At 38.8% G+C, this 24,514-nt stretch overlaps 1 protein-coding gene across 3 annotated transcripts in view; it reads right to left on the reverse strand.

The window, feature by feature from the left end:
- The window catches only part of ITGA8 (integrin subunit alpha 8), a 215,194-nt gene that overhangs the window by 142,900 nt on the left and 47,780 nt on the right, over positions 1-24,514 (reverse strand). For all 3 annotated transcript variants that reach the window (XM_033208788.1, XM_033208786.1, XM_033208789.1), the window contains exons 8-13: positions 24,186-24,230; positions 19,094-19,137; positions 17,211-17,267; positions 13,405-13,457; positions 4,538-4,743; positions 356-547 (exon numbers count right to left, since the gene is read on the reverse strand). In XM_033208788.1, the coding sequence (XP_033064679.1) occupies positions 356-547; positions 4,538-4,743; positions 13,405-13,457; positions 17,211-17,267; positions 19,094-19,137; positions 24,186-24,230 (597 nt within the window). The remainder of the gene's footprint in view (positions 1-355; positions 548-4,537; positions 4,744-13,404; positions 13,458-17,210; positions 17,268-19,093; positions 19,138-24,185; positions 24,231-24,514) is intronic.

Raw genomic sequence — 24,514 nt, forward strand, 5'->3', positions numbered from 1 at the left:
TAAAATAGTTTGTTCCAGAAAGGATGCAAGCTGTCTGTGTCAGTGCAAGCTGCGGTATTGAGGAGTTTCAAATGAAAACTTGGGTTGTGAAGTTGACAGGTTTTATGTACCATGCAGATTTTTAAGTCATTTTGCCTTTCTATCATTGTCTCTTGACAGGAGAAGGAAGTGTGTGTTTGTCTTTCTTCAAATTCTCATGAAAGTCGCTCTGGAATCATACTTTTAAAAAGGCTGTAGCACACTTAAGCTTCAGCCTCATCTGTAGAAGAAAACTGCCTTTGCATGATGCATTTTCCAGAAATTGGACTCTTTTCAGGATGTAGACTCTCACGTGGGAAAAGAAAGAAAACCTTACCTGGGTAATCATTCTTGTCTATGTCTGAATCTCCTCTTAAAGTAAAGCCAAATCCAGAAGGGACAGCGTGTGAGGCCCACACTCCTTGCAGAACTTGGGAAGGCTTGGTGTTTAAGCCTTCTTTGTTCCCATTATAAATGAGCACTTTGCCTCTTTGATCCTTGCCTGCAAAAGGCACGCCGATGGCAATGTCTAAAAAAACAGACATAAAAACATATTTTATGTGTATATGTATTTAATTCTTCATTTATTCATTTTAGAGACAGGACCTCACTCTGTCACCCAAGCTGGAGTGCAGTGGTGGGATCACGGCTCACTGCAGCCCCAAACTCCTAGACTCAAGTGATCCTCCTGCCTCAACTTCCCTAGGAGCTGGGACCACAGGTACGTACCACCGTGTTCGGCTAATATATATATATAGTTGGTTTTGTTTTTTTTTTTTTTTTTTTTTAGGAATGGGTCTTTGCTTTGTTGCCCAGGATGGTCTGGAATTCCTGGTCTCAAGCGATCACCCCACCTCAGCCTCCCAAAATGTTAGGATTAAAGGCATGAGCCACTGTGCCTGGCCATAGAGACATTTATTTTCTTAAGTACAGAAGAATGGTTCAGAAATAGAGTTTAGTATACTCAAAGAGCAGTATCAAACTCTAAAGAGCTTATAATGTTTTCCATGAAAATTCTGTAGTACTGCTGCAATGACAAATTATTTGTTGCCTTTTATCTATCCAACAAATATTTATTAAGAGCCTCCAGGGCCTGGTGCGGTGGCTCACGCCTGTAATCCCAGCACTTTGGGAGGCCGAGGCAGGTGGATCACAAGGTCAGGAGATTGAGACCATCCTGGCTAACACAGTAAAACCCCATCTCTACTAAAAATACAAAAAATTAGCCGGGCGCCTGTAGTCCCAGCTCCTCGGGAGGCTGAGGCAGGAGAACGGTGTGTACCGGGGAGGCAGAGTTTGCAGTGAGCCGAGATCACACCACTGCACTCCAGCCTGGGTGACAGAGAGAGACTCCATCTCAAAAAAAAAAAAAAAAGAGCCTACAATGTGCTGAATGTAGTGAATACAACAGCAAATTAGACACTCAAAGCTCCTGCTTTTAGAAAACTTATATTCTAGTACAGGTAATAGACAATTTGCATAGAGAAAAATAATCAAATTATCAAAAGCAATAAATGCTATGTAGAGAATCTTTTTTCTTTTTTTTAGATGAAGTCTCACTCTGTTGCCCAGGTTGGAGTGCAGTGGTACGATCTTGGTTCACTGCAGACTCCGCCTCCCAGGTTCAAGTGATTTTCCTGCCTCAGCCTCCCAAGTAGCTGGGACTACAGGCACGCTCCACCATGCCCAGCTAATTTTTGTATTTTTAGTAGAAACAGGGTTTCACCGTGTTGTCCAGGCTGGTCTCGAACTCCTGACCTCAAGTGATCCGTCCACCTTGGCCTCCCAAAGTGCTGGGATTATGGGTGTGAGCCATAACGCCCGAACAAGAGTCTTAAAACTAATGATTTGATGGAGAGTGGTCAGATTGTTGTTTTTAGATTAGGTGGTCAGAATATGTGTCTCTGTGACTGGCACTGAAACTGAAGTCTAGAAACAGGAAGCAACCAACAGTGTGAAAGTCAGACAGAAAAGCATCCAAGCAACTGCTGCACAAAGGCCCAAAGGCAGAAGGAGTGTCGTCCATTGGAGAAACAGCCAGAGGCGTTCCACATAGAAACTCAGTGAGTGACAGAGCCAGATCAGATCACAGATCCTGGGGCTGGGTGGACCAGGTGAGGTAGGTTTGCTGGGTAATTAGGAGATCCTTTTTCCAAAAGAAAGGAAAAAAACTCATTTTGAAAGATTATTTCATTTAATGATTACTTCGTCCCATGAATGAATAGGCAAGACCCTTTCTGTAGTTGAGGACAGTGGGAAACCTGGAGAGTGTCACCTGACTCACATCGATATGCTATTTACCTTCCACATGTTTTGTCAGGATTGTTCCTGAACAATAAACGTGAGTACCCAGTTGTATTTGAAGAAGAGTTCTAATAACACCATTCGCATCTTAGTCCCCACGGTGGGTTGCAGCATGTGTTTTCATTTTTCGCTCCGTTCCTCTTTCTTCCTGGGTACATGTGGATAAGACTGAATAAATCGAGACTCAGTCTTCATGACGTTAATGAGACTGATAAATCCACTTTTTCTGAACAAGTAAAGAGAGACTATCTAGACCAGATACAGTAGCTCACACCTGTAATCCCAGCACTTTGGGAGGCCAAGGTGGGTGGATCACGAGATCAGGAGTTCGAGACCAGCCTAGCCAAGATGGTGAAACCCCGTCTCTACTAAAAAACACAAAAATTAGCCAGGCATGGTGGTGGGCACCTGTAATCCCAGCTACTCGGGAGGCTGAGGCAGAGAATTACTTGAACCTGGGAGGTGAGGCTGCAGTGAGCCAAGATCATGCCACTGTACTCTAGCCTGGGTGACAGAGAAAGACTCTGTCTCAAAAAAAAAAAAAAATCTAAAAATTCAGATTTTTGTAGAAAATAAAGATATTGTCCCGTGTCAGGTGAAAAGGACCACTTTCTTAACTTTCTCTAAGTCAGTGCCTTGACTCCCATCCCCTTGTTTACTCTCAGTGAATTTGACATTATTTTACCTGCTTTATATACTCAAGGACACCAAAGCTCAGAGAAGCTAGGACCTCCATTTATGTCATTTAGAATGCTTCTTTCATCTTTTAAAAATACTATTAAAGGTTTGAGAGAAAAGACAAATAGAAGAAACTATGATTTTAAAAGACAACTCCATAGATAATTTAGCACTGTTTATTTTACTTGAGTGATCAGGAATAGAGCAGCTTCAGAAAGCAGCAAGTCACTTAAAGGTAAGCTTGTCTTTACAAAAATTTCCCTGCAACCATACGCTTTTTACATGTACTTTGTTTTATGGTACTTTAAAAATTACTAACCATATGTTGCTGAGAACTTTTTTCAAAGAATGTGTGAGTACAGTAACATTTGCCAAATATACTAATGAATACTAATCTGATGTGAATACTTCCAAGGCTACTTTGTTAGAGCAAGTTCCTCTTACTTCCTTGACTTCAATCAAGAAACTCACTATACTTGGTTCTTAACTTAAAAGTCCTGAAAATGTATGCAAAATTTTGTGTGAAGGTGTATGTTTTTCTGAAGAGAGGGTACTTGGAGGGGTTTCATAAATTCTAAACTAAAGCCTAAGCTAGGAGTTTAACACTACTTTGTTGCAAATATTGAAACTAAGGTGAAGCTTACATGCCAATTAAAATTCAGCATAACCTATATATAACCCATATAGGCTAATCAGAAGCCAGGATACTTGCTAATATATCAACATGTGTTTATTTGTCTTGACATATAGAAGGTTTCCTAGCTATCTTTAAGTCGCCAAATCCAAACATCAATTTTAAAAATAATTCCTGCCACTACTGAGAACTATTACAGGATCGCCAACATCAAACGTGAGAAAATCGCTTGGACTTCAGAGCAGGGACTATTTCTGTATTAACTTTGGCTTTAAAGTTTTAATTCTTAAAATTTAATAAGAAATATTTCTGTGAGTAAACAGCACTTATAAGTAGAGAAGTCTAAGGTCGAACATTTGAGATGTTATTTTGAAGTTCGCAGACACCTAAAGGTACTTATTTTTATTGTAACCTGGAGTGCCTGTAGCCTTCCAATGTCTCTTAAAATCCATTTAGAGGTTTTCAAAATGTAGTAATACCCTCAAACCATTACTCGGAGCTCTGAAGACTGAGCTCTGAGGTAGTATGGTTTTGACAGTGCTTAACGAGGTTTTTCTGAAGTTTCTGATAACTGAATGTGTCTTCTACAAGGAGATCAATGATACTACATTTAGGATTGAAGCAAATTATGTTACAGATTTTCCCTCTGTGTCGCATTGTAATCTTGTGAGATTTGAAATAAAAATTTTCAGAAAGGTGAGAAGGGAAATTTCCATGTAATATTTATATTAGTCAAAATGTATAAACTTAAAGCTGCCTTGAGATTTGTGATAGTTTATTAAAAATCAGTCATAATAATAACTGTACCCACACACACCATACTGAATACTTTAAAACCGGCATGGCTTCCTTTATGCAGTGGTGACGACACATAAATGACTTCCACGCTTTGGTTTACATTACCATTGTATCCATCTTGGTTCAGGTCTCCTAAGTGCGCCATAGCACTTCCGAATCTCCCAAATGTCTCAGTGCCAGTAAGGATCTGGGGGTCTCTGAAGAGGAGGGAGCTCACTTGCAAATACAGGTAGATTTGCCCTACTTCTCTGGGGTTGCTCTCAAATTCACGTTCCATAAAGAGAGGTGCCCCAACCAGGACATCATCCAGTCTGTAAGGAACAAAGAAAGCAGCTCACTGCACTGGCAGAGAGGAGAGTCATTTTGGGTGTATTTGTAATCAACTAGACTAGTACATTTCCATTGGTACTTTTCCTTCTCTGAGGGTTATTTTACAGTCATCAGATTGCTTTCACTGTTTTGTTACGTCTATGGAATCGCATGCTGTAAGAAAATAAGAGTTGTTGAATGATCACACTGAACATTTTAGCTATGTTAAAAATGTCTACTTAAAAAAAAAAACCGCAGATATTTCACCATTTTCAGCTTTTTAGTGCATTTCCAGAACCTGTACTTACACAAAGAAAACATATCGAGAAAGAACAAAATAGCTTTTTGTAAAAATAGAGTTTGTCTGCAATTAATATAACTGTACATTTAAATTATTCAGTTTTTATGCAGCAATGTTTAAAATCAATTTTGTCCTTCCCTTTCCTTTTGTTAGCTCAATTTAAATAAAACAGAGATTAGAGAGGTGTATCAAGCTGGTTAGAAAGGTAGCAAACAACTTCTCAGCCCAAATAAAAATTTATATTCTTTGCATACGTAGATTATAGCAAAAGCCTAATACGTAATTTTTAAGGTTAAAAAAATTTCAAGAGATATTCAAGCAAATTATTTAGAGATAAAGATATAACCACCTGGAGAAAAAATAAAACAGTGGTTACAGGTGTTTCCTTCAGAGAGCCAGGTGGGCAGGAAGAGGACTAGAACGGGAAACTTCACTATAAGCCTTCTAAGTGTTTTGATTTTTAAAAAATGTATAATGTATGATTTGTATTTTAAAATTTTAAAAGTCACACCAACCAAAATTTTTATATATATATATATTATATATATATATATATATATATAATTTGACCTAAATTAATGGCCTCTACTAAAGTTTGTCTACAGATGCAATGTCTTGGCAGATGCAGTAATCTCAAGAGTGACCTGAGGCAGGAACATATATTTGCATTTGACTTTTATGCCCATGTAGATTAGGTAATATGCTGAAGTTTGCCAAACTGATTAAAATGTTATTAATATAATTTAGTTATAATAATTCATGTATATGAATGATATATAACAATGTATATTAATACATTAATGTATGAAATATATAAAATTAATTATATAAATTGAGTATATTATATAAATATAAAGGTCAAGAAACAATACTATATTCATATGCAATATATTAATACCTAAAAATTAAGATATATCAATAACATTAATAACATAAAATCAGTAATATGTATAAATAACATACATTAATAACAGATTCCATATCAAATGGCTCATATACATCTTTAATATAGTTTATATCAAAAGTCAGGGATGAGGTGGGAACAGTTACTGAGAACAAGAAACTTTCTTTAAGATCTGAGCAGTCTACAAGACACTCCAACATCACTCTGACCTACCCTCTCTCCAATTTCTGGCCTTCCTTGTGGTATTTATCTATTGTCTTCAGTCTGAATCAAAAGACATCCTGTGTTCTTCCTATGTTTAAGGTACTTTGATAAGTGGCTTTAATGCAATGATGACTATTAGGTCAACCAATTCATTCCCTAATAACTTACAAATGAGGTTAAATGATTACCCATCTTACTATAAACAAGGCAGATTGGGAAAAATAATATGAGACAATGAAATTAATTCTGGGTAACCTGGACCAGGGAGAGCCTGGGTGCTTGGAGGAAACTAAGGAAGGTTCCATGGAGGAGATGGCTTTGAACCTGGGTGGGATCCTGAGGTGGGCTCTCCAGGTGGAGGTGTGAGCCAAACCAAGTGTCCCTGAGTAGAGTGAGGGTACAGTGAGTGTCTAGACATGCTTGGTGCCAGGGGCATTCCAACAAATTTAATTGTAAAAGTAAAATGTACAAAGAATTCTTAAAAATTAACCCCATGAAGAAAAAATATGTAACAATAACATATATCATTATCACATACTATATACTATATGTTGTTACAATCAATATTATATGTACGTCATATACAATAAGGAAATAAGCCAATTAAAAATTGGGCAAGGCCAGGCACAGTGGCTCATGCCTGTGATCCCAGCACTTTGGGAGGCCGAGGTGGGCAGATCATGAGGTCAGGAGTTTGAGACCAGCCTGGCCAATACAGTGAAACTCCCGTCTCTACTAAAAACACAAAAAGTAGCTAGGCATGGTTGTGCGTGCCTGTAGTCCTAGTTACTCAGGAGGCTGAGGCAGGAAAATCACTTGAACCCAGGAGGCGGAGTTTGCAGTGAGCCGAGATTGCACCACTGGACTCCAACCTGGGCAACAGAGTGAGACTCCATCTTAAAAAAAAAAAAAATTGGGCAAAAGATGTGAATGGGTACCTCATCAAAAAAGATAGATGGCAAGCAAGCTTATGAGTAGACACTCAATATAATATGTCATTAGGAATTGTGAATTAAAATCACAATGAGATACAACTACACATCTCTTCGAATGGCTAAAATCCAAAATGCTGATGGCACCAAACATTGGCAAGGATGTAGAACAACTGTAATTAATTGCTAATGGGAATATAAAATGATACAGTCACTTTGGAAGAGAGTCTAGCAGTTTCTTACAAAGCTAAACAAAGGCTTACCACACAATCACAAAATTATACTCCTTGGCAGTTACTCAAATGCATTTAAAACATATACAAACAAAAATATGCACAAAAATGTGCATAGAATAATTGCCCAAACTTGGAGGCAACCAAGACCGTCTTCAATAGGTGACTGGATAAGCAAATCGTGGTACATCACACAATGTAATAATATTCAGCAATGAAAAGAAATAAGCTATCAAGCCATCAAAAGACATGGAGGAACCTTAAATGTACATTGTTAAGTTAAACCAATCTGAAGAGGCTACCTCCTGTATGATTCTAATTGCATGACACTCTGGAAAAGACACAACTATGAAGGCAGCAAAAAAAAATCACACACTTGGGTTCATGTTATAGGCAACCCAACAGTGTGCATAAGTTACTATGCTTTCAATGTGTCCCCCAAATTTCATGTATTGGACACTTAATCTTCAGATGCATGTATTAATGGCATTTGGAGGTGAAACTTTTAGAAGGTAATTAGGATTAGGTAAGGCCATCAAGGCAGAGCCCTAATATGGACTTGTGAATTTATAAGAAGAGGAATGGAATACAGAGCTGGAACCTCTTGCCCCTGTCAACATGTGATGTCTGGCACTTCCTCAGGACTTTGCAGAGGGTTGCCAGCAGCAAGAAGGCCCTCACCAGAGACGGCCCCTTGACCTAGGACTTCCAGACTCCAGAAGTATAAGAAATACATTTCTTTTCTTTATAAATCGTCCAGTCTCCGGTACTCAGTTATAGCAACAAAAAACAGGCTAAGCCATGTATTGGTTTAACATAGAAACTTTTCTGTTTCTTTATTTTCCCCAGTAGTACACGTTGCATGCTAATGCTCATGACTAATATTCAGAATTTAGTTATTTATTAAAAGAATACAGAGTAGTGGACTAGATAGTAGATATCAAATCAACCTAATTGTTTGATAGTTACATTAGTCATGTAACTAATGTCACTTCAGTTACATTACAGAAATTAATTTACAAACTCTTTATGGTTTAATTTTTTAGATTTTTCTACCTAATTCAATCATAATAATATGTCCTGTATGAATGAACATACTTGCACTAAATCTAGCATAAAAATATAGTTCCCTAAGCTGTTTCCTTTCAACTGGATTTTTCTGTAAATTATTCTCAAGTTAACCACTAAGAATCTGTTTAAATTTGGCTCCTTTTGGTCCTGCAGAGGTTAGAAACAATGGTAGTATAGAAAGTATCCAATGGATTAAATTGTAATTCAGTGAATTTCTGAAGTAGTATAACTACTATAAGGCTCAAAAGCCATAAGAAATGAAAACATATTTGCTTGTTTAGGCACGAGATGAAAAATACTATCTCCATTTGTTGTTAACAAGTTTGTTCAGAAATTCCTAACAAAGCTTACATTGACAGAGTTCATAGTAATGGAAGTCTTAAGATAGCGAAACTGAAGATAATTTCCACAGCTTGTTTATATTTTCAAAACTGTCACAGGCTTGATAGTATTAACCATCAACCAGCATGCACACAACTGTTAAGTCTAAATGTTTGCTGTCCATTCAATCATACTGGGAGAATTTTTCTTAATAGAAAAGTATTGGGGAAAATTTCTACCAGTTAATTTATTTGGTCACTTACTGACGCTGTCTTTTTTTTTTTTTTTTTTTTTTCCTGATGTTGAGATTTTGGAGCTCTTTTAGGGACCTTGTTTTTGTTGCCTAGTTTTCAAAGAATATATGTTTTCCAACAATGTTCACTAGATAGCCTTGTGCACAAATGTACTTAACTATCTCCAGCTTGGGGAAAGGAGAGTCTGGTTCAATCCCATAAATGTGTGTTTGCAGGGAAGTCCTGACTCCTGAACCATGAGCAATGACCTAGCCAAGTGATTTTTTAAACCCTATGAAATATATTATATATATATCATCCTTGTTGTAATTTCAGACTTCACTTGAGTTGTCTATCTTTCACCTTTCTTTGGCCAGTCTCAATTACTTCCAGAGCATACTTATATATACCAGGACCTTGAATTTACATAACATCTAAGTAATTAAAAACAGCAAATGAGGCCGGGCGCGGTGGCTCAAGCCTGTAATCCCAGCACTTTGGGGGGCCGAGATGGGCGGATCACGAGGTCAGGAGATCGAGATCATCCTGGCTAACATGGTGAAACCCCATCTCTACTAAAAAAATACAAAAAAAACTAGCCGGGCGAGGTGGCGGTCACCTGTAGTCCCAGCTACTCGGGAGGCTGAAGCAGGAGAATGGCGTAAACCAGGGAGGCAGAGCTTGCAGTGAGCTGAGACCCGGCCACTGCACTCCAGCCCGGGCGACAGAGCGAGACTCCGTCTCAAAAAAAAACAAAAAAAACCAAAAAAAAAACAGCAAATGATATACTGAGAATCTGTGGACACTTTACCTTTATGAATGGCGTTAGTAAATTAATGCAAATATCCTTCAATGTGCTCTAAAGAATTCAGAAAATACTATGTAACAAAAAAATAGTATGCATAGCAATTTTTAAGAACATCAAGAAGGAAATTATTACTTTAAAACAGTTATGTGTTTGTTACTACCATATTATTTTGATCAACAGGAAGCCAATGAGGTCCTTTTCTCACAATATTTTTTTTCCTTCACATGGCAAAAAAAAAAAAGTACTATAAACATTGTCACAAAACTTCACTATAGACTAGAATGCGCATGTTTCCAGGAAGGACGGTGCCCTGCAGGGCATAAGGCACAACTTGGGCAAAGTCCTGAGGATTCAAAACAGGAGTGGCCCGTGGAAGAGAACACACGGAGTGAATCCGTACAGCACGGGAAGAGCCCCTGCTGCTTGTGTGACCGTCAGTGGGGAGAAATGTGTCTGTGCATATATGAAAGGCCACAGTGGGATTTTTTTTTTTTTTTTTTGCCCTGATTTTGAGATTTTGAAGCTTTTTTAGAAACCTTGTTTTTGTAATCATTACAAAAACTGGATGGCATGCTATGTCTGGCCTTCAAGTTCTTTAGCTATTTTCTTTCCAAACGACTAAAAGGCTGTGATTACAATTACAGTCCACCTAAGTTGGAAATCTTGAATGGCAGTCCTAATAGCTACTTTAAAAATTTTTTTTTAATTTTTTATTTTTTTGAGATGGAGTCTCGCTCTGTCACCCAGGCTGGAGTGCAGTGGTGCCATCTCAGCTCATTGAAAGCTCCGCCTCCCGGGTTCACACCATTCTCTTGCCTTAGCCTCCCGAGTAGCTGCGACTACAGGTGCCCGCTACCACGCCCAGCTAATTTTTTATATTTTTAGTAGAGAAGGGGTTTCACTGTGTTAGCCAGGATGGTCTTGGTTTCCTGACCTCATGATCTGCCTACGTTGGCCTCCCAAGTCAGCTATTTTTACAACTTAAATAACTGAAGATGAAGGCAATTTATTTTTAAATTAACTTCTTTCAGGATAAGATTGGCATTCAACTCTAACTTTGAAATACATGCAGAGTGCAAGCACTGCCATCTCCCTCCACTGCTGTTGCTTAGACAGAGTCATTTCACTGCCCTCCAAGCCGCTGTCCTGCCTCCCCTGGTGCATGGTAGTAGGGTTCCAGAAGGCTCTGTGACCATCTAGAGCTGGTAGACAGAGCACAGCTGATAACACAAAGCCTGAGCAGGTACTGCTCACCTGGAATCCCCATGGCTCACAGGACGTTGTAACAAGTTGGAAATGGACTTGTTCTAGTCCATGGCAGAGTTTGTGTGCACTGTGTGCAGTGGTTTGGAGTAAATGCAGTAACCCGCACACCTTCACGATCCAGTTCCCTGGGGTTCTCGCTCCACAGCTCTCCACTGGTTCTTGAATATGCCTGGAGCTCCCGCCTCAGGGAATACACACCTTTTGTTCTTCCACAGGGAACACTCCTTCCTCCCTCCCCCTTAGATCACCATGGCTGGTCCTCACCTCCCTTAGGTGTTTCCTTAGTTGGAATCTTAACCCCAAGACCGTCATGATCTACCCAGTTGGGGACTGCATCCCTTCAAGTACTCCCTATCTCCCCTCTCTTTCTATTTTAACAAGTTTAATGAATAGACTTTATTTTTTAGGGCAGTTTTAGATTGTTTAGATTCAAAGCAAATTTGAGCAGAAAGTACAGAATTCTCCCATTACGCTCTCCCTAACCTGCAACCTCCCACACCATCATGTCAGAGGGGCACATTCGTTCCAGTCAGTAAGCCTACATTCATACGTCATTATCAACCAAAGGCCATGGTTTACATTGAATTCACTGTTGGTATCAAACCTTCCATGGGTTTTAACAAATATGTGAGGACACATATCCACTATTACTGTATCATACAGAGTTGTTTCACTGCCCTAAAAATCCTATTCTTCACCTGTTCATAACTCCCTCCATCAGAACCCCTGGGAAACACTGCCTTGTTCCTGTTGCTGTAGTGTTGCCTCTTCCAGAATGTCATAGAATTGGAATCATATAGAATGTAGATGTTTCAGACTGGCATCTTTCACTTAGCAATATTCAGTTAAAGTTCCTTTGTGTGTGTGTGTGTGTGTGTGTGTGTGTTAGAGTCTCACTCTGTTGCCCAGGCTGGAGTGCAATGGTGCAATCACAGCTCACTGCAACATCAGCCTCCCAAGTTCAAGGGATTCTCCTGCCTCAGCCCCTCAAGTAGCTGGGATTACAGGCACCCGCCACCATGCCTGGCTAATTTTTTGTATTCTTAGTAGAGACAGGGTTTCACGACAATGGCCAGGCTGGCCTCGACCTTCCTACCTCAGGAATCCACCTGCCTCAGCCTCCCAAAGTGCTGTGATTATAGGCATGAGCCACCACACCTGGCCCCTCTGTGTGTTTTCATGGCTTGATAGCTCATTTCTTTTTAGCACTGAATAAAAATTATCAGGATGTACCAGAGTTTGTTTATGTATTCAGCTACTTGGTTGCTTTCGACCCTTTTGTTTTTGTTGTCTCCATAGTACTTATAACCATCTCACGTAGTCATTACTCATTTAATTTTTGTCTGTAACATGAACCTTCCTAACTCTACTATAATCTTATGAAGTTATGGATTTCTCTGCACCTAGAACAGTGCCTGTTAGTGCATAGTAGATGCTCGACAAGTTTATGTTCAATGAAAGAATAATAGAAAGATATTTCCCAACAGGTACAAAAGGTATGAAATTTATCTCCAGTCAAATGCCTTGACACAATTAATACAAAGTCCATTGATAGCTATATGAAGGTCACAGAAAATATCTAGCAAAGGTATAGCTAAAGTGCTTAGCACATTGCCCAGAACAAAGTAAGTATTCTTCAGATATTTGCTTTCTGTGAAAACGTGAGCTCCCTGAGAGACTCTACCTGTCTTATTCACCTGTGTATTCTGGGCACCAGGAACAAAGCTTGGAACATGGTGGATGATCCAATAATATTTTTGGGTGGATAATCAATACATCTCAATCTAATGGTTTTTTAATTTAACGATTCATTAATTTACCTGTCAGGTCCTTTTAGTGAGTCAAAGGGTTGTTTAATCATTATTTATTTTTGAAGTAATGACTTGAACACAACCAAAATTCACCGTGCTGTTTGGTCCATGTTCAACTGTAATTTACTACTGTAATCTGAAAAATAACAATTTCATCTTCTCCATGGCTGTTACTAGTATAGTACATTTTTAAAGCAATTAAAAAATCCATTTATGTGCAAATGTTTTGTGAACGTATCACACGCTAGGTGAAAAGTCTAGGAGTAAAGAGAAATAGATGAATGTCCTCAATGGCTATGAATTTTGAATGACTGAAGACTTTATAAAATTAAAAATAAAACGAAATAAAATAATCCTTTTCTAGAAGCAGCAGATGTGGAAAATCTCCGTAAGGACAAAATCAGATGACAGAGAATTATTTAATAGATGCTTCTCCTTGTCCTGAACCAAGTAAGTTGAGAACAAGAGAGCCTCTATCTTGTTGAGGCAGTAAGGAAGGATATATTTTGTGAAGGGAAAATATAACATCTTTATGAATGACTGTAACATATTGTATATGACAGAGGTCTATAAACTTACCCATCACTGTTAACATCTGATACGACAATGGTATATCCAAAATAAGATGCCATCTGCAAAGGAAAATCAGGAGATGACATTCTGTGTCCAGTCAGTTTTGTAGTCATGTCTCCATTATTCCTGAAAGATTCATCTCATTGTGGTACATTTTTGCATTTAAATTTGTAGACTCTTGGAAGTTGCCAGGGTCCTTTTGCCTCATTTAGCCTAACCCCTGACCCAATGAATAATTTTCCCCATAATAACCCTGACATCTGCTTGGACACCCTCTGGGGATGTTCAACAATCAGCCCATTTAATTGGTGGACACAGCTGTCGGAATGTTCACTGCTAAATCTGGCTCTTCCATCACTTGTAGCACTTAATCCCACCAAGTTCTGCAATCTCAGATCTCACAGAAGAAATCTAATTCCACTTCCATGTGATGTTGTATGAAAATATTTTCAGGCCAGGTGCGGCAACTCATGCCTGTAATCCCAGCACTCTGGGAGGCCTAGGCAGGAGGGTCACTTGAGTCCAGGGGTTCAAGACCAACCCTGGCAATGTGGTGAGACCACATCCTATGAAAAATAAAACAGAATTAGCAGGGCATGGTGGCATGTGTAGTTCCAGCTAACTGGGAGGCTGAGGTGGGAGGATCTCCTGAGCCTGGGGAGTTCAAGGCTGCAGTGATCTGAGATCACATAACTGCACTCCAACCTGGGTGACAGAGAGAGACCCTGTCTCAAAATAAAATATTTTCACTTGGCTCACCATCCAACCTCTCTGTGTTAGAGATACAATATGTGGTACCAAAACAGATGACACTTGTGAGTGTGCTGACGACAAGAGAAGAGTTAGGTAGGATTTACGCTTCCTGCTTCAGAGGAAGCATAAAATGTTTTCATGTTGGGGGAACCCACATCTTGGTGTCAGTTTGTATTGTACTCATAGTCAACAAAAGCTCCGAAATCCTTTCCGTGAGTGTACCTAGTATACTGCAGTCTCTCCACATTATTTTTAATTTTTTTTCTTTTTTTTGAGAGAGAGTCTCGCTCTGTTGCCCAGGCTGGAGTGCAGTGGCGCGATCTTGGCTCACTACAACCCCCCCTCCACTCCTGGATTCAGGAAATTCTGTTGCCTTCGCCTCCCAAGTAGCTGGGATTACAGGTACCCACCACCATGCCCAGCTAATTTTTGTATTTTCAGTAGAGATGGGGTTTCACCATGTTGTCCGGGCTGGTCTCAAACTCCTGACCTCAGTGATCCATCCACTCGGCCTCCAAAGTGCTGGGATTACAGGCATGAGCCACTGCGCCCAGCCTCCCCCTATTTTATCTCTGCAGTTTTTCTTTTTAAACCTGTTTTTGGATTTATAATCTTTTCAGGATTTATACTCTCATCAGATTTGACCCATAGTTTTAGCTTGCCAATTTTGCTTCCATAGTGTGCCATGCATTGTTTGAGGTGACGTAGCTTCCTATCATGCCCTCATTTAATGAACACGCAATCCCTTAGAAGGCACGTGCCCCAGGAGACAGAGACTTTGGTCTGTTTACTGTTCTATCTGAACTTCCCGAGCAGTGTCTGGACCAAAGTAGGTGCCAAGTGCCAAATGCTCTTTGCAGAGAAAATGAATATACGAGTTAACAAGTGGCATTAATTGAATTAACAACTCAATTCTTGCACCTCTTTTCTCTGTTCCAAACATAGATCGTGAAATTCTTCCTCTTTATGTGGCAGTGTGTGGCCTTCACTCAGAGGAATTTCATCATTTATGAAATTTCATCATTTATCACCTTCTGAGGTTCAGGATTACAGAACTAGGTAGTATTGAGGAGAAGAAGTTACAGAAAGGCTAAATTTAGCAATGTTTAAAAAGTTTCTAATGATAAAAAGTAAACAAATCTGGGCAAAGGAGAAGCATTGCTAGATTCTCATTCACTTATTAATTACCAACACTTAGGAATAGTTGTTTGAAATAGTTGTTCAATATCTATTCAACTTCCTGCTCATCTCAGTCTTACTTCTCTAAACCTTCCAAAAGAACATCAGGAGATGTAAAATGCTTTGTTGAAAATGTCAGAGTAATAGACTAAAGCCCCAAATTATAGCAAAACGATGTCAAAATCATTTTGTGTTTATTTTTGAATCTGCTGATTTCTCTTCCTTCATATTTTTTTCAACAGAGACAGTGGTCTCACTATGTTGCCCAGGCTGGTCGTGAACTCCTGGCCTCAGCGATCCTCCTGCCTTGGCTTTCCAAACTGCTGGGATTACAGGCCGGGTGTGGTAGCTCAAGCCTGTAATCCCAGCACTTTGGGAGGCCAAGACGGGCGGATCACAAGGTCAGGAGATCGAGACCATCCTGGCTAACACGGTGAAACCCCGTCTCTACTAAAAAAATACAAAAAAAAAAAACAAAAACAAACAAACAAAAACAAACAAACAAAAAAAACTGCTGGGATTACAGGTGTGAGCCACATTTCTTTAAATACCGAGTTGGTACTTTCATCTAAGGGAAGCCAGTTGTGAACGGAATTTGTTTCTCCAGACAGTCGATTTTTCTCTCCTCTTCAAATTAAATTAACATGGTTAATTTTAAATGTATTACTTCCACAGTTTGTTCATATTTAGTTTAAAATTAAGTGTGTAGTTCTGTTCGTAAATAGTCACATATAAGTTACAAACACAAGGAGTTCATTTTAGGTTTGTCCTGCATTCAAACATGGAGGCCTGAATCTATATCTTACAGACATAGAGATGCAATCATTTGTGATCATCATAAGCACACGTATTCACATGCATCTCAAATTATAGAAGATTTAATGGCACATGGGAATTTAGTGGCTTTTGTTTAGTCAAAAGACAGGAGACGGAAGTGGGATGGAAAGGAATTAACATTTCTTGAAGAGTTATGTGCCAAGGAATCTTCTAAGTAATCTATAATCCTTGATTTATTTCATTCTTAAAAGGAGCTTGGAAGAGAAACATTTTATTCTTATTTTGCAAAGCGGCTCAAAGAGGTCAGGTAATTTTCCTGTGGTCTCACACGGTTCATGAGTGGTGCAGTGGAAACTGGAAGTCTCATCTGTCAACTGCAGAAGTTCAGGCCCTTTTTACAGAGACATTCTTCCCATATCTTACATCAAAAGCTTCAGGCATTTATAGACTATTGAAAGATTCATGTTAATATAAAACCACTTCCCGGTTTCTTAGAAAAAAATTCCTAATCCCAAACACCGCCCACCTCCCCCACCAGTCTTCTATGAGTAGTCCCCATCCCCTCCGTCCTCAGCTCCTACATCTCTCTTGCTTACAGAGACTGTGGTCTTCACTCTGCTCTTCACACATGTCCGGCTAGTTCTTGTTTGAAAGCCTTCGTGTTAGCCTTCCCTTGCCTGGAAGGTTCTAGATAAGATGGCATAGTTGGCTCTGTCTTGTCATTCACATCTCAGCCCAGACATTGGCACCTCAGAGGCCTCCCTGATCACCCCATCCAAGGGCTTCCTTGCCACCTCCCTCCCGTCGTATATCACTCAGCTTTATTTTCTTTAAATCATGGTTCACAATCTGAAATTATGAACATTTATTTGCTTGTTAATGAACTGTCTCTCTCCATCCCCTGCCACCTCACTGCTGCCTGAGAGCTGGGTGGGATCTGACTGTCTGATGCATACGATTGCATCCTCAGTGCCTAGGACAGTTTCCAGTACATAGTAGCTGCTCATTAAATATTTGTTGAATGGATGAATAACTGATATCAATATTATAGTCTACTGGTAACCCAGAGTGATTTTATTTATTTGATATTAAAATGTCTCTACCTGTTCGCCAGTGAAATTCTGAATAAACGTCATATCTGTAGAGTTAATGATGGAAACCTGGAATCATAGAAATTAAACAGGTCACACCATTTGACATAGAATTGGAGCCCTTTTTTAAAACTACAACTTGAATCATTTAAACTTTTTTGTAAAGTGTGATAAATGGTTAGCTAAATGTAAAACAAAAATGAAAGCCCACAGAATGATCTTATTAAAAAAAAAAAAAAGCCAATTGAAGTTTTTCTTTATGGTTAAGTCTAGGATGCTTTCAGACAAAACGCATGCTTATTAATCTGAGCTGGAGAAATAAAAGTTGAATTCAAGAATATTGAGAGCAATTAACTTGATGATCAGTTGATTTAACCAGGATTTTTGTCTAAATCCATTTCTGTTCTTGTGCTACTATAAATCGATCATTATGGTTCTTTGCAAGAAAAATTAGGTTTTAAAATGCTATCCACAAGGCAAAAGTATTCCTTTTAATTCTACTTAGCCAAACATGACGCTTTCTAGATACTTTTGCAAAAGATGAACTTTATTTAAAATACAGTTTTCTTTCAGATTTATTTATTTGCTTTTCCTAATTTCACAGTAACGGGTTTGAATAGTATCACCCCAAAATTTCATATCTACCCAGAACATCAGAGTAAGACTTTATTTGGAAATAGGGTCTTTGCAGATGAAATTAGTTAAGGATCTCAAGATGAAATCATCTTGATAGGCTCTAAATCTGATGACTGATGTCCTTATAAAAAGAGGAGAAGACACATGTAGACACAGAGGGCAGAAGGCCACACGAGGATGGAGGCAGAGACTGGTGGGATGTTGCCACAAGCCAAGGTATGCCAGGGACTGTCAGAGGCTGCAAGGGGGCAAGGAGAACCCTCCTATCATAGATGCTCTGGTGAGAATATCTTCCTGCCCACAATTTGATGTCAGATTTCTGGCCTCTAGAACTGTGAGTGAATAAATTTATGTTGTTTAAAGCCAGCCAGTTTGTGATTCTATGTTATAGCAGTCGTAGGAAACAAATAATAAATTTACAATTAGTTAAATTTACAATAAAATTAAATAATGCAATTAATGAAAATAACTGAAATAACAATTGCTTTTATTTCTACTGTATGAGACATATTAAGGTGTTGATCATAACCATGGCATCCTCCACAATTATTCTCAGATTATACCCACAGGTAGGACAAGCCTTGTGGGTATGTGACTTGTGCAGTCACACAGGACCCTGTGCTTAGATGGGTCCCACACTTGGTTTAATGCTCTGCTGTTGCTGTCCTGAAATTTTTGATAATTTTTGAACAAGGGGCCTGTGTTTTCATTTTGTACTAGGTCCGTCAGTTGCCTAGCTGGTCTTGCACATGGATGAGAACAAATCTAATCTGGCTTGTTTTCCTTCCTTATTGGTAAGCAAGCAGGATGAATTGGGAGGAGGAACTCCTTAATAAAGGAAGTGTTAAAAGACTTAAAAGTTGCATAAAATGAAACATTTCTTTGCATATACAGATGGTCCTTAAATTATGATGTTTCAACTGACAATGGTTCAAAAGTGATACACATTCTGTAATAATCATACTTTGAATTTTGAGTTTTGATCTTTTCCCAGACTAGCAATATGCGATATGATACTCTTACTTGAGATATGAACACTTTATTATACAATAGGCTTTTGCCCACGCGTGGGCTAATGTAAGTGTTCTGAGCATGTTTAAGGTAGGTTAGGTAAGCTATGATGTTCGGTGGGTTAGGTGTATTAAATGTGTTCTCAACTTACAGGATTTTTAAATGATGGGTTTATTGGAACGTAATTCCATCAAGGAACATCTGTACAAGAAAATATCCTATTCCTATAATGCATTCTCAGTACTCACATATCCAAAATTCTGTGATCCTCTTGGAACTCCAGCAACCAATTCTGGGGATGAAAATAGTCATTCAGAAGGGGAATTACACACACACACACACACACACACACACACACACACACCATATAATAAATAAGTGGTAAAGACAGTGCTTTTTAAATGAGTGGCTATCATAACAGAGCAGGGGTCCCCAAGCACGAGGCCATCAACCAGTACCTGTCTGTGGTGTGCTAGGAGCCTGGCCACACACACAGTAGGAGGTGAGCCTCAGGTGAGCCAGAACAAAGCTTCATCTGTATTTACAGCCACTCCCCATTGCTCACATTATAGCCTGAGCCCTGCCTCCTGTCAGATCAGCCGTGGCATTACATTCTCACAAGAGCGCGAACCCTATTGTGAACTGTGCACGTGAGGGATCTAGGTTGCACGCTCCTCTTCAGAATCTAACTAATGCCTGACGATCTGAGGTGAAACAGTTTCATCCCAAAACCATCCCTCACCCCTACATCTGTGGAAAAATAGTCTTCCGTGAAACCGGTCCCTGGTACCAAAAAGATTGCAGATTGCTGGTGTAGAGGGTTGGAAATTTGAAGCCAGGGCTTTGCGTTTACTTTTGTTTCTTCTCCAGATAATAGAAAACAGAAAAACAGAGGTCATACCCCTTTGTCATACTTTGACATTTATGTCTTCATTGGGAGTCTCTCTGCACTTTGGTCTCTAGATCATGAACCTGGCTTCTTGGGTCTGCATGCGATTTATAAGTTAGACCTCTTACTGTGATTCTTCCAGCTTTTACTATAGTGACATCTTTTGTACTAGTATAAACATTACAGTTCTGATTCCATCTCAGAGTCAAGGGAGGGAATGGGATCAGGTGTGAAGCAGAGAGGGGAGCCTTGGACAGGAACGTGGATGATTCATCTACAGCAGCAGGAGAACAGGGGAAGCACGCTCTTGAATCATAAAACAGGGTTCAGAAAAACTAAGCAATCTGGATAGACTGCCAGAAAGTTGACGGAACTGGTAGTACCCTGTCCAGTTTTCAATAATCTTTATTTGGTATAAATTAAGTTCTCCTGACACTAAAAGCAAACCACAATCAGATATAATAGGGTTGAATGATTTCAGAGTCAGGCCTGTGGGTGAGGACAGATTCTAGAGGATTGGGCCATTTGAGAAACATGGCAACCATGACTTCTCCCATCCCACAAACATCGGGAATTTTGTTTTTAAAATATCAGTCATCCCACCCAGTAACGGTGAAGTCTGCAATCTCATATGACCACAACTCTAAGGAGTTATTAAATGTAACATTGAGTAAAGATGCTCCTAATTTTTTAATAAATGATCAGGACAGCTTAATTGCTTGGGGTCTAACGCAAGTCTGAACTGTCACTCAACTACAAAAACTATTCAGTTGGAAGGAAAAATAGGAGACTTCTTTTTCGATAATTCAAGGTGAAATCTTCAGAAGGACTTTTTTTTTTTTTTTTTTTTTTTAAACAGGGTCTCACTCTGTTGCTCAGCCTGGAGTGTAGTGGCATAATCATCATGGCTCACTGCAGCCTCAACCTCCTGGGCTCAAGCCATCCTCCTACCTCAGCTTCCTGAATAGCTGGGATCACAGGTGCATGCCACCACGCCTGGCTAATTTTTGTCTATTTTGTAGAGACAGGGTCTCACTATGGTGCCCAGGCTGGTCTCAAGCTCCTGCGCTCAAGTCATCTGTCTGCTTTGGCCTCCTAGAGTGTTGCGATTATAGGCCTGAGCCACTGTACATGGCCAGAAGATTTTTAATAATCAATATAATCAGGAAAAATTTAGATCCTTGGCCTGGGAACACATGACTTGAGTAGCATACTGACTAGTGAGAAGCAAAACTATTTCCTTCATTTGCAGCTTAGAAAGGTTCTATCACTGTTGAACTCATAGTTGGTGAGTAGTACAAGTTGAAAATTGACAGCAAAGTCAACATTCTTTCCAACACGTCAAATTACATTCCTGGACTTGCTTAGGGACAGATTACTTTCTTGGGTTTTAGTTCACTACATCTCACTCTAAGGTGATAACAAAGGCTCTTAACCTTTTTTGAGTCATGAACATGTATGAAAATTGGAAGAAAGCTATGGATCCTCTCACCAGAAAAATTATACACAATCAAATCTTGCATGTAATTTTTAGGGGTTCCGATCCAGTGAAGCCCATCCATGTCCCACCCAGCAGTGGGAGGATCCATGTTAAGAGCCCATCATCTTGAGGACATTGAAGTGCTCACTGTTTTTTTTAAATAGAATTCTTATTCCCTGTTGTCTAATTAAGTAAATCTTGAACACGCACAGTCCTGGATTCGTAGTGATCTGGTGAGCTGATTGCGATGTTCCTCGATAGCGCTTTTATTTTAGATATCCTCAAAACACTTAAAACACAATCCATTTTCAGACATTTTATTTTAGATACTTTATTTTAAATAGTTTAGATATCCTCAAAACACTTTTTATTTTATTTTAGATATTTTAGATATCCTCAAAATACAAAATATCCTTTTAGATATCCTCAAAACACTTAAAACCCAATCCATTTCTGCAATCTGATGGAAAATCACTACTGTTTTCTACCATCTTTCCCTACAATGTACTCTTGTGCATCATTATTTATTTTATTGGATCAAAACTGAATGCTATTCTGGAGAGCTTTCCAACAAGACTCTTTTGTTTTTTAGACAAAGTCTCAATCTGTCACCCAAGGCTGGAGTGCGGTGGTGCAATCATGACTTACTTCAACCTTGACCTCACAGGGTCAAGCGATCCTCCTGCCTCAGCCTCCCAGCCTCCCAAGCTGGGATTACAGGTGCATGCCACCATGCCCAGCTAATTTTTGTATTTTTGAGAGGAGGTCTCACTATGTTGCCCAGGCTAGTATAGAACTCCTGAGCTCAAGCAATTCTCTCACCTTGGCCTCCCAAAGTGGTGGAATGACAGGCATGTGAGCCACCACACCCAGTCCAACAATACTCCTAATGCCATATTAAAGAAATAATCATTTAGCATGTTTTACAGTTTCCTTTGTAAAATTTTCAGTGATTTTTAGATTTGACCTGTTCTTAAGGCACTAGTTACTCAATACTATCTTTGATGGTTCCTAATTCAATGGTTCTTGTGACAGCCAACAGCGCTTTTTAGATATCAGGCCTTGCACTGTTTTATGGATACACAGAGTTAACTCATTTAATTCTCACAAGAATCCTATGAAGTAGACAATACTATTAGCATCATCATCCTTATTTTAGGAATGAAAAAAGTTGGAGGCACTAAGATGCTCAGTAACTTCTCCCAGGTCACAGAGATAGTAAGTAGCGAGGTCAGGGTTTAAACCCAAGAGGTCTGGCTCCAGAGTCCAGGCTCTTAAGCATTACAATATACTGCCTTTTAATACCTTGAAGAAGACATAATGAAAGGACAAGTCCTTTATGAATTAGTTTGTACCTAAAAGAAAAATGTTCTTTCAAAGGGAAAAATAAAAACCTGATGATCTTCAACCTGAACTGCAAAACTTTATGATTTTCTGCTTTGTATACCTTAACACAAAACTATGAAAAGATCTGTGATGATTCCTAGAGGTGACCGTATTTCATTTACTCTTAATTATTTGTGAATTAAACCACTTGTGTGAGTGAAATGCAGTCAGTGTTTACATGAAACAAGATGGAAAATGGTAAATACTGATTGATGATTGACTCATTCAATAAATATTACCAGTTAAGTAAAAGTTCTCATTTATTGCCTTGCATCTAAGTATTTCTCATGCATTCGCTCATGCAATCTTCAGAACATTATTTTGAGTTAGTTAGTATTAGTGTTATTTAAAGATGAGCAAATAAGAACCAGAGAGGTTGTCATATCCTAAGGAATAGAGAGTCTGTGAAGTCAGAACTTGAACCTATGTGGATCTTGACTCCAAAGATTCTACTTATTTCTGTCAGGCTGTTTCCCATATGAGTCTAATATGAGCAACACATGGTCTAGTCTTTGTAAAGGAGATCAATAAGAACAATACATAACAATACATAGATTTGCCTTCAAGGAGGTAGACATGAAGAGAAGTGATATATATGATACCATTTTTCCTTACTCTCCTCTCAATCAAATCTACATAGGGAGCCAGTGTGATTTGTTCTCTTTTTTTCTTTTAGATTACAAGCATAATTGGATTATATTTACTCCTCAGCTGAAACCTTTCATGTCTTCTCCCCTGCATGTTGAATAGATCCCAGAATCCTTTCCATGACCTGTAAAACTGGTCATAATCTGAGCCCAGACCTTTCTTGAAGCCAATCTCATTTCACTATTAAAGTATGGCAGTCAAACTGAGGTCCTTGAACACCCCCATTTTCTACACACCTTAGACTATAGAAATTGGCCTATGTCTGTCTGACACCCCGCCCTCATCATCCCAGGCTCTATTCAAATGTTTTCTTAACACCGAAGCTTTCCTTACTCTATGTTTAGAATTTTATTCTAGCACTTATCATAATTTAATTAGGTATTCTGTGTTAATTATTTCATGTTCATCAGCCCCAGTAGACAACAGTCACAGCAAAGTAGAGAAGGCAGGACAGAAGGGATATATAGGAGATAGGGATTCGTTTGTTTCGCTATTTGGGGTTTGGGTATGTTCAAAGAGGAAAAAGGAAGTAAGGTTGGGGTGTTGGATTGGAGTTGGCTGGGGAGAGTAATTTTGGACATGTCCAATATGAGAGGCACTAGAAATGAAAGTTAAAATGGGATCTTAATTTCACAAATTTGATCTGTCACTAACAGCATGGCTTTTAATCATCTATATTGTTCATTCATAACATGGGTCTATGGCCCTAATATTTTATTGCTTAACTAGATTTTATACAGTTGATATTCTTATGAAATTATTTGAGACTTAAAATGCTGTACCAAAGTATTTTTTCTACAAAATATTATAGGCACTCTGGGATTCCATTAACATACCTTTTGTATGGCAAATAAAATCACATTGATAGAAAAATGTTTTGTCATTTTACCATTTCCCCATGCTTTATAAGTGATTTAAACTCAACAGTGTCTCTCACCTTGCTGAGAATCCCCAGTAAACTCCCCAGCAGCAACTGAGTATCCTGTTTTAAAGAAAAGAAACAAACTCATCACACTTAATGACTTAACCAAATTAGTTATATCTAGAAAAAGGTGAAAGGGCTACTATGGTACTGCTTTATTTAGAAATCTCTACAAATATGATAAAGATTAAAGATTCTATAAAGGAAAAATGAATCACACCGAAAGGAATACTTTTATACTAAATCTTGAATGCATAATAGATTATCTACTACTTAAGTAGTAGCATAGCAAAAAAAAAAAAAAAAAAGAGAGAGATTCTGAGGTCAATTTTTAAAAGCATAGA

The sequence above is a fragment of the Trachypithecus francoisi genome, unplaced genomic scaffold, assembly GCF_009764315.1.
Source record: "Trachypithecus francoisi isolate TF-2019V2 unplaced genomic scaffold, Tfra_2.0 Lachesis_group9, whole genome shotgun sequence".
Taxonomy (NCBI): domain Eukaryota; kingdom Metazoa; phylum Chordata; class Mammalia; order Primates; family Cercopithecidae; genus Trachypithecus; species Trachypithecus francoisi.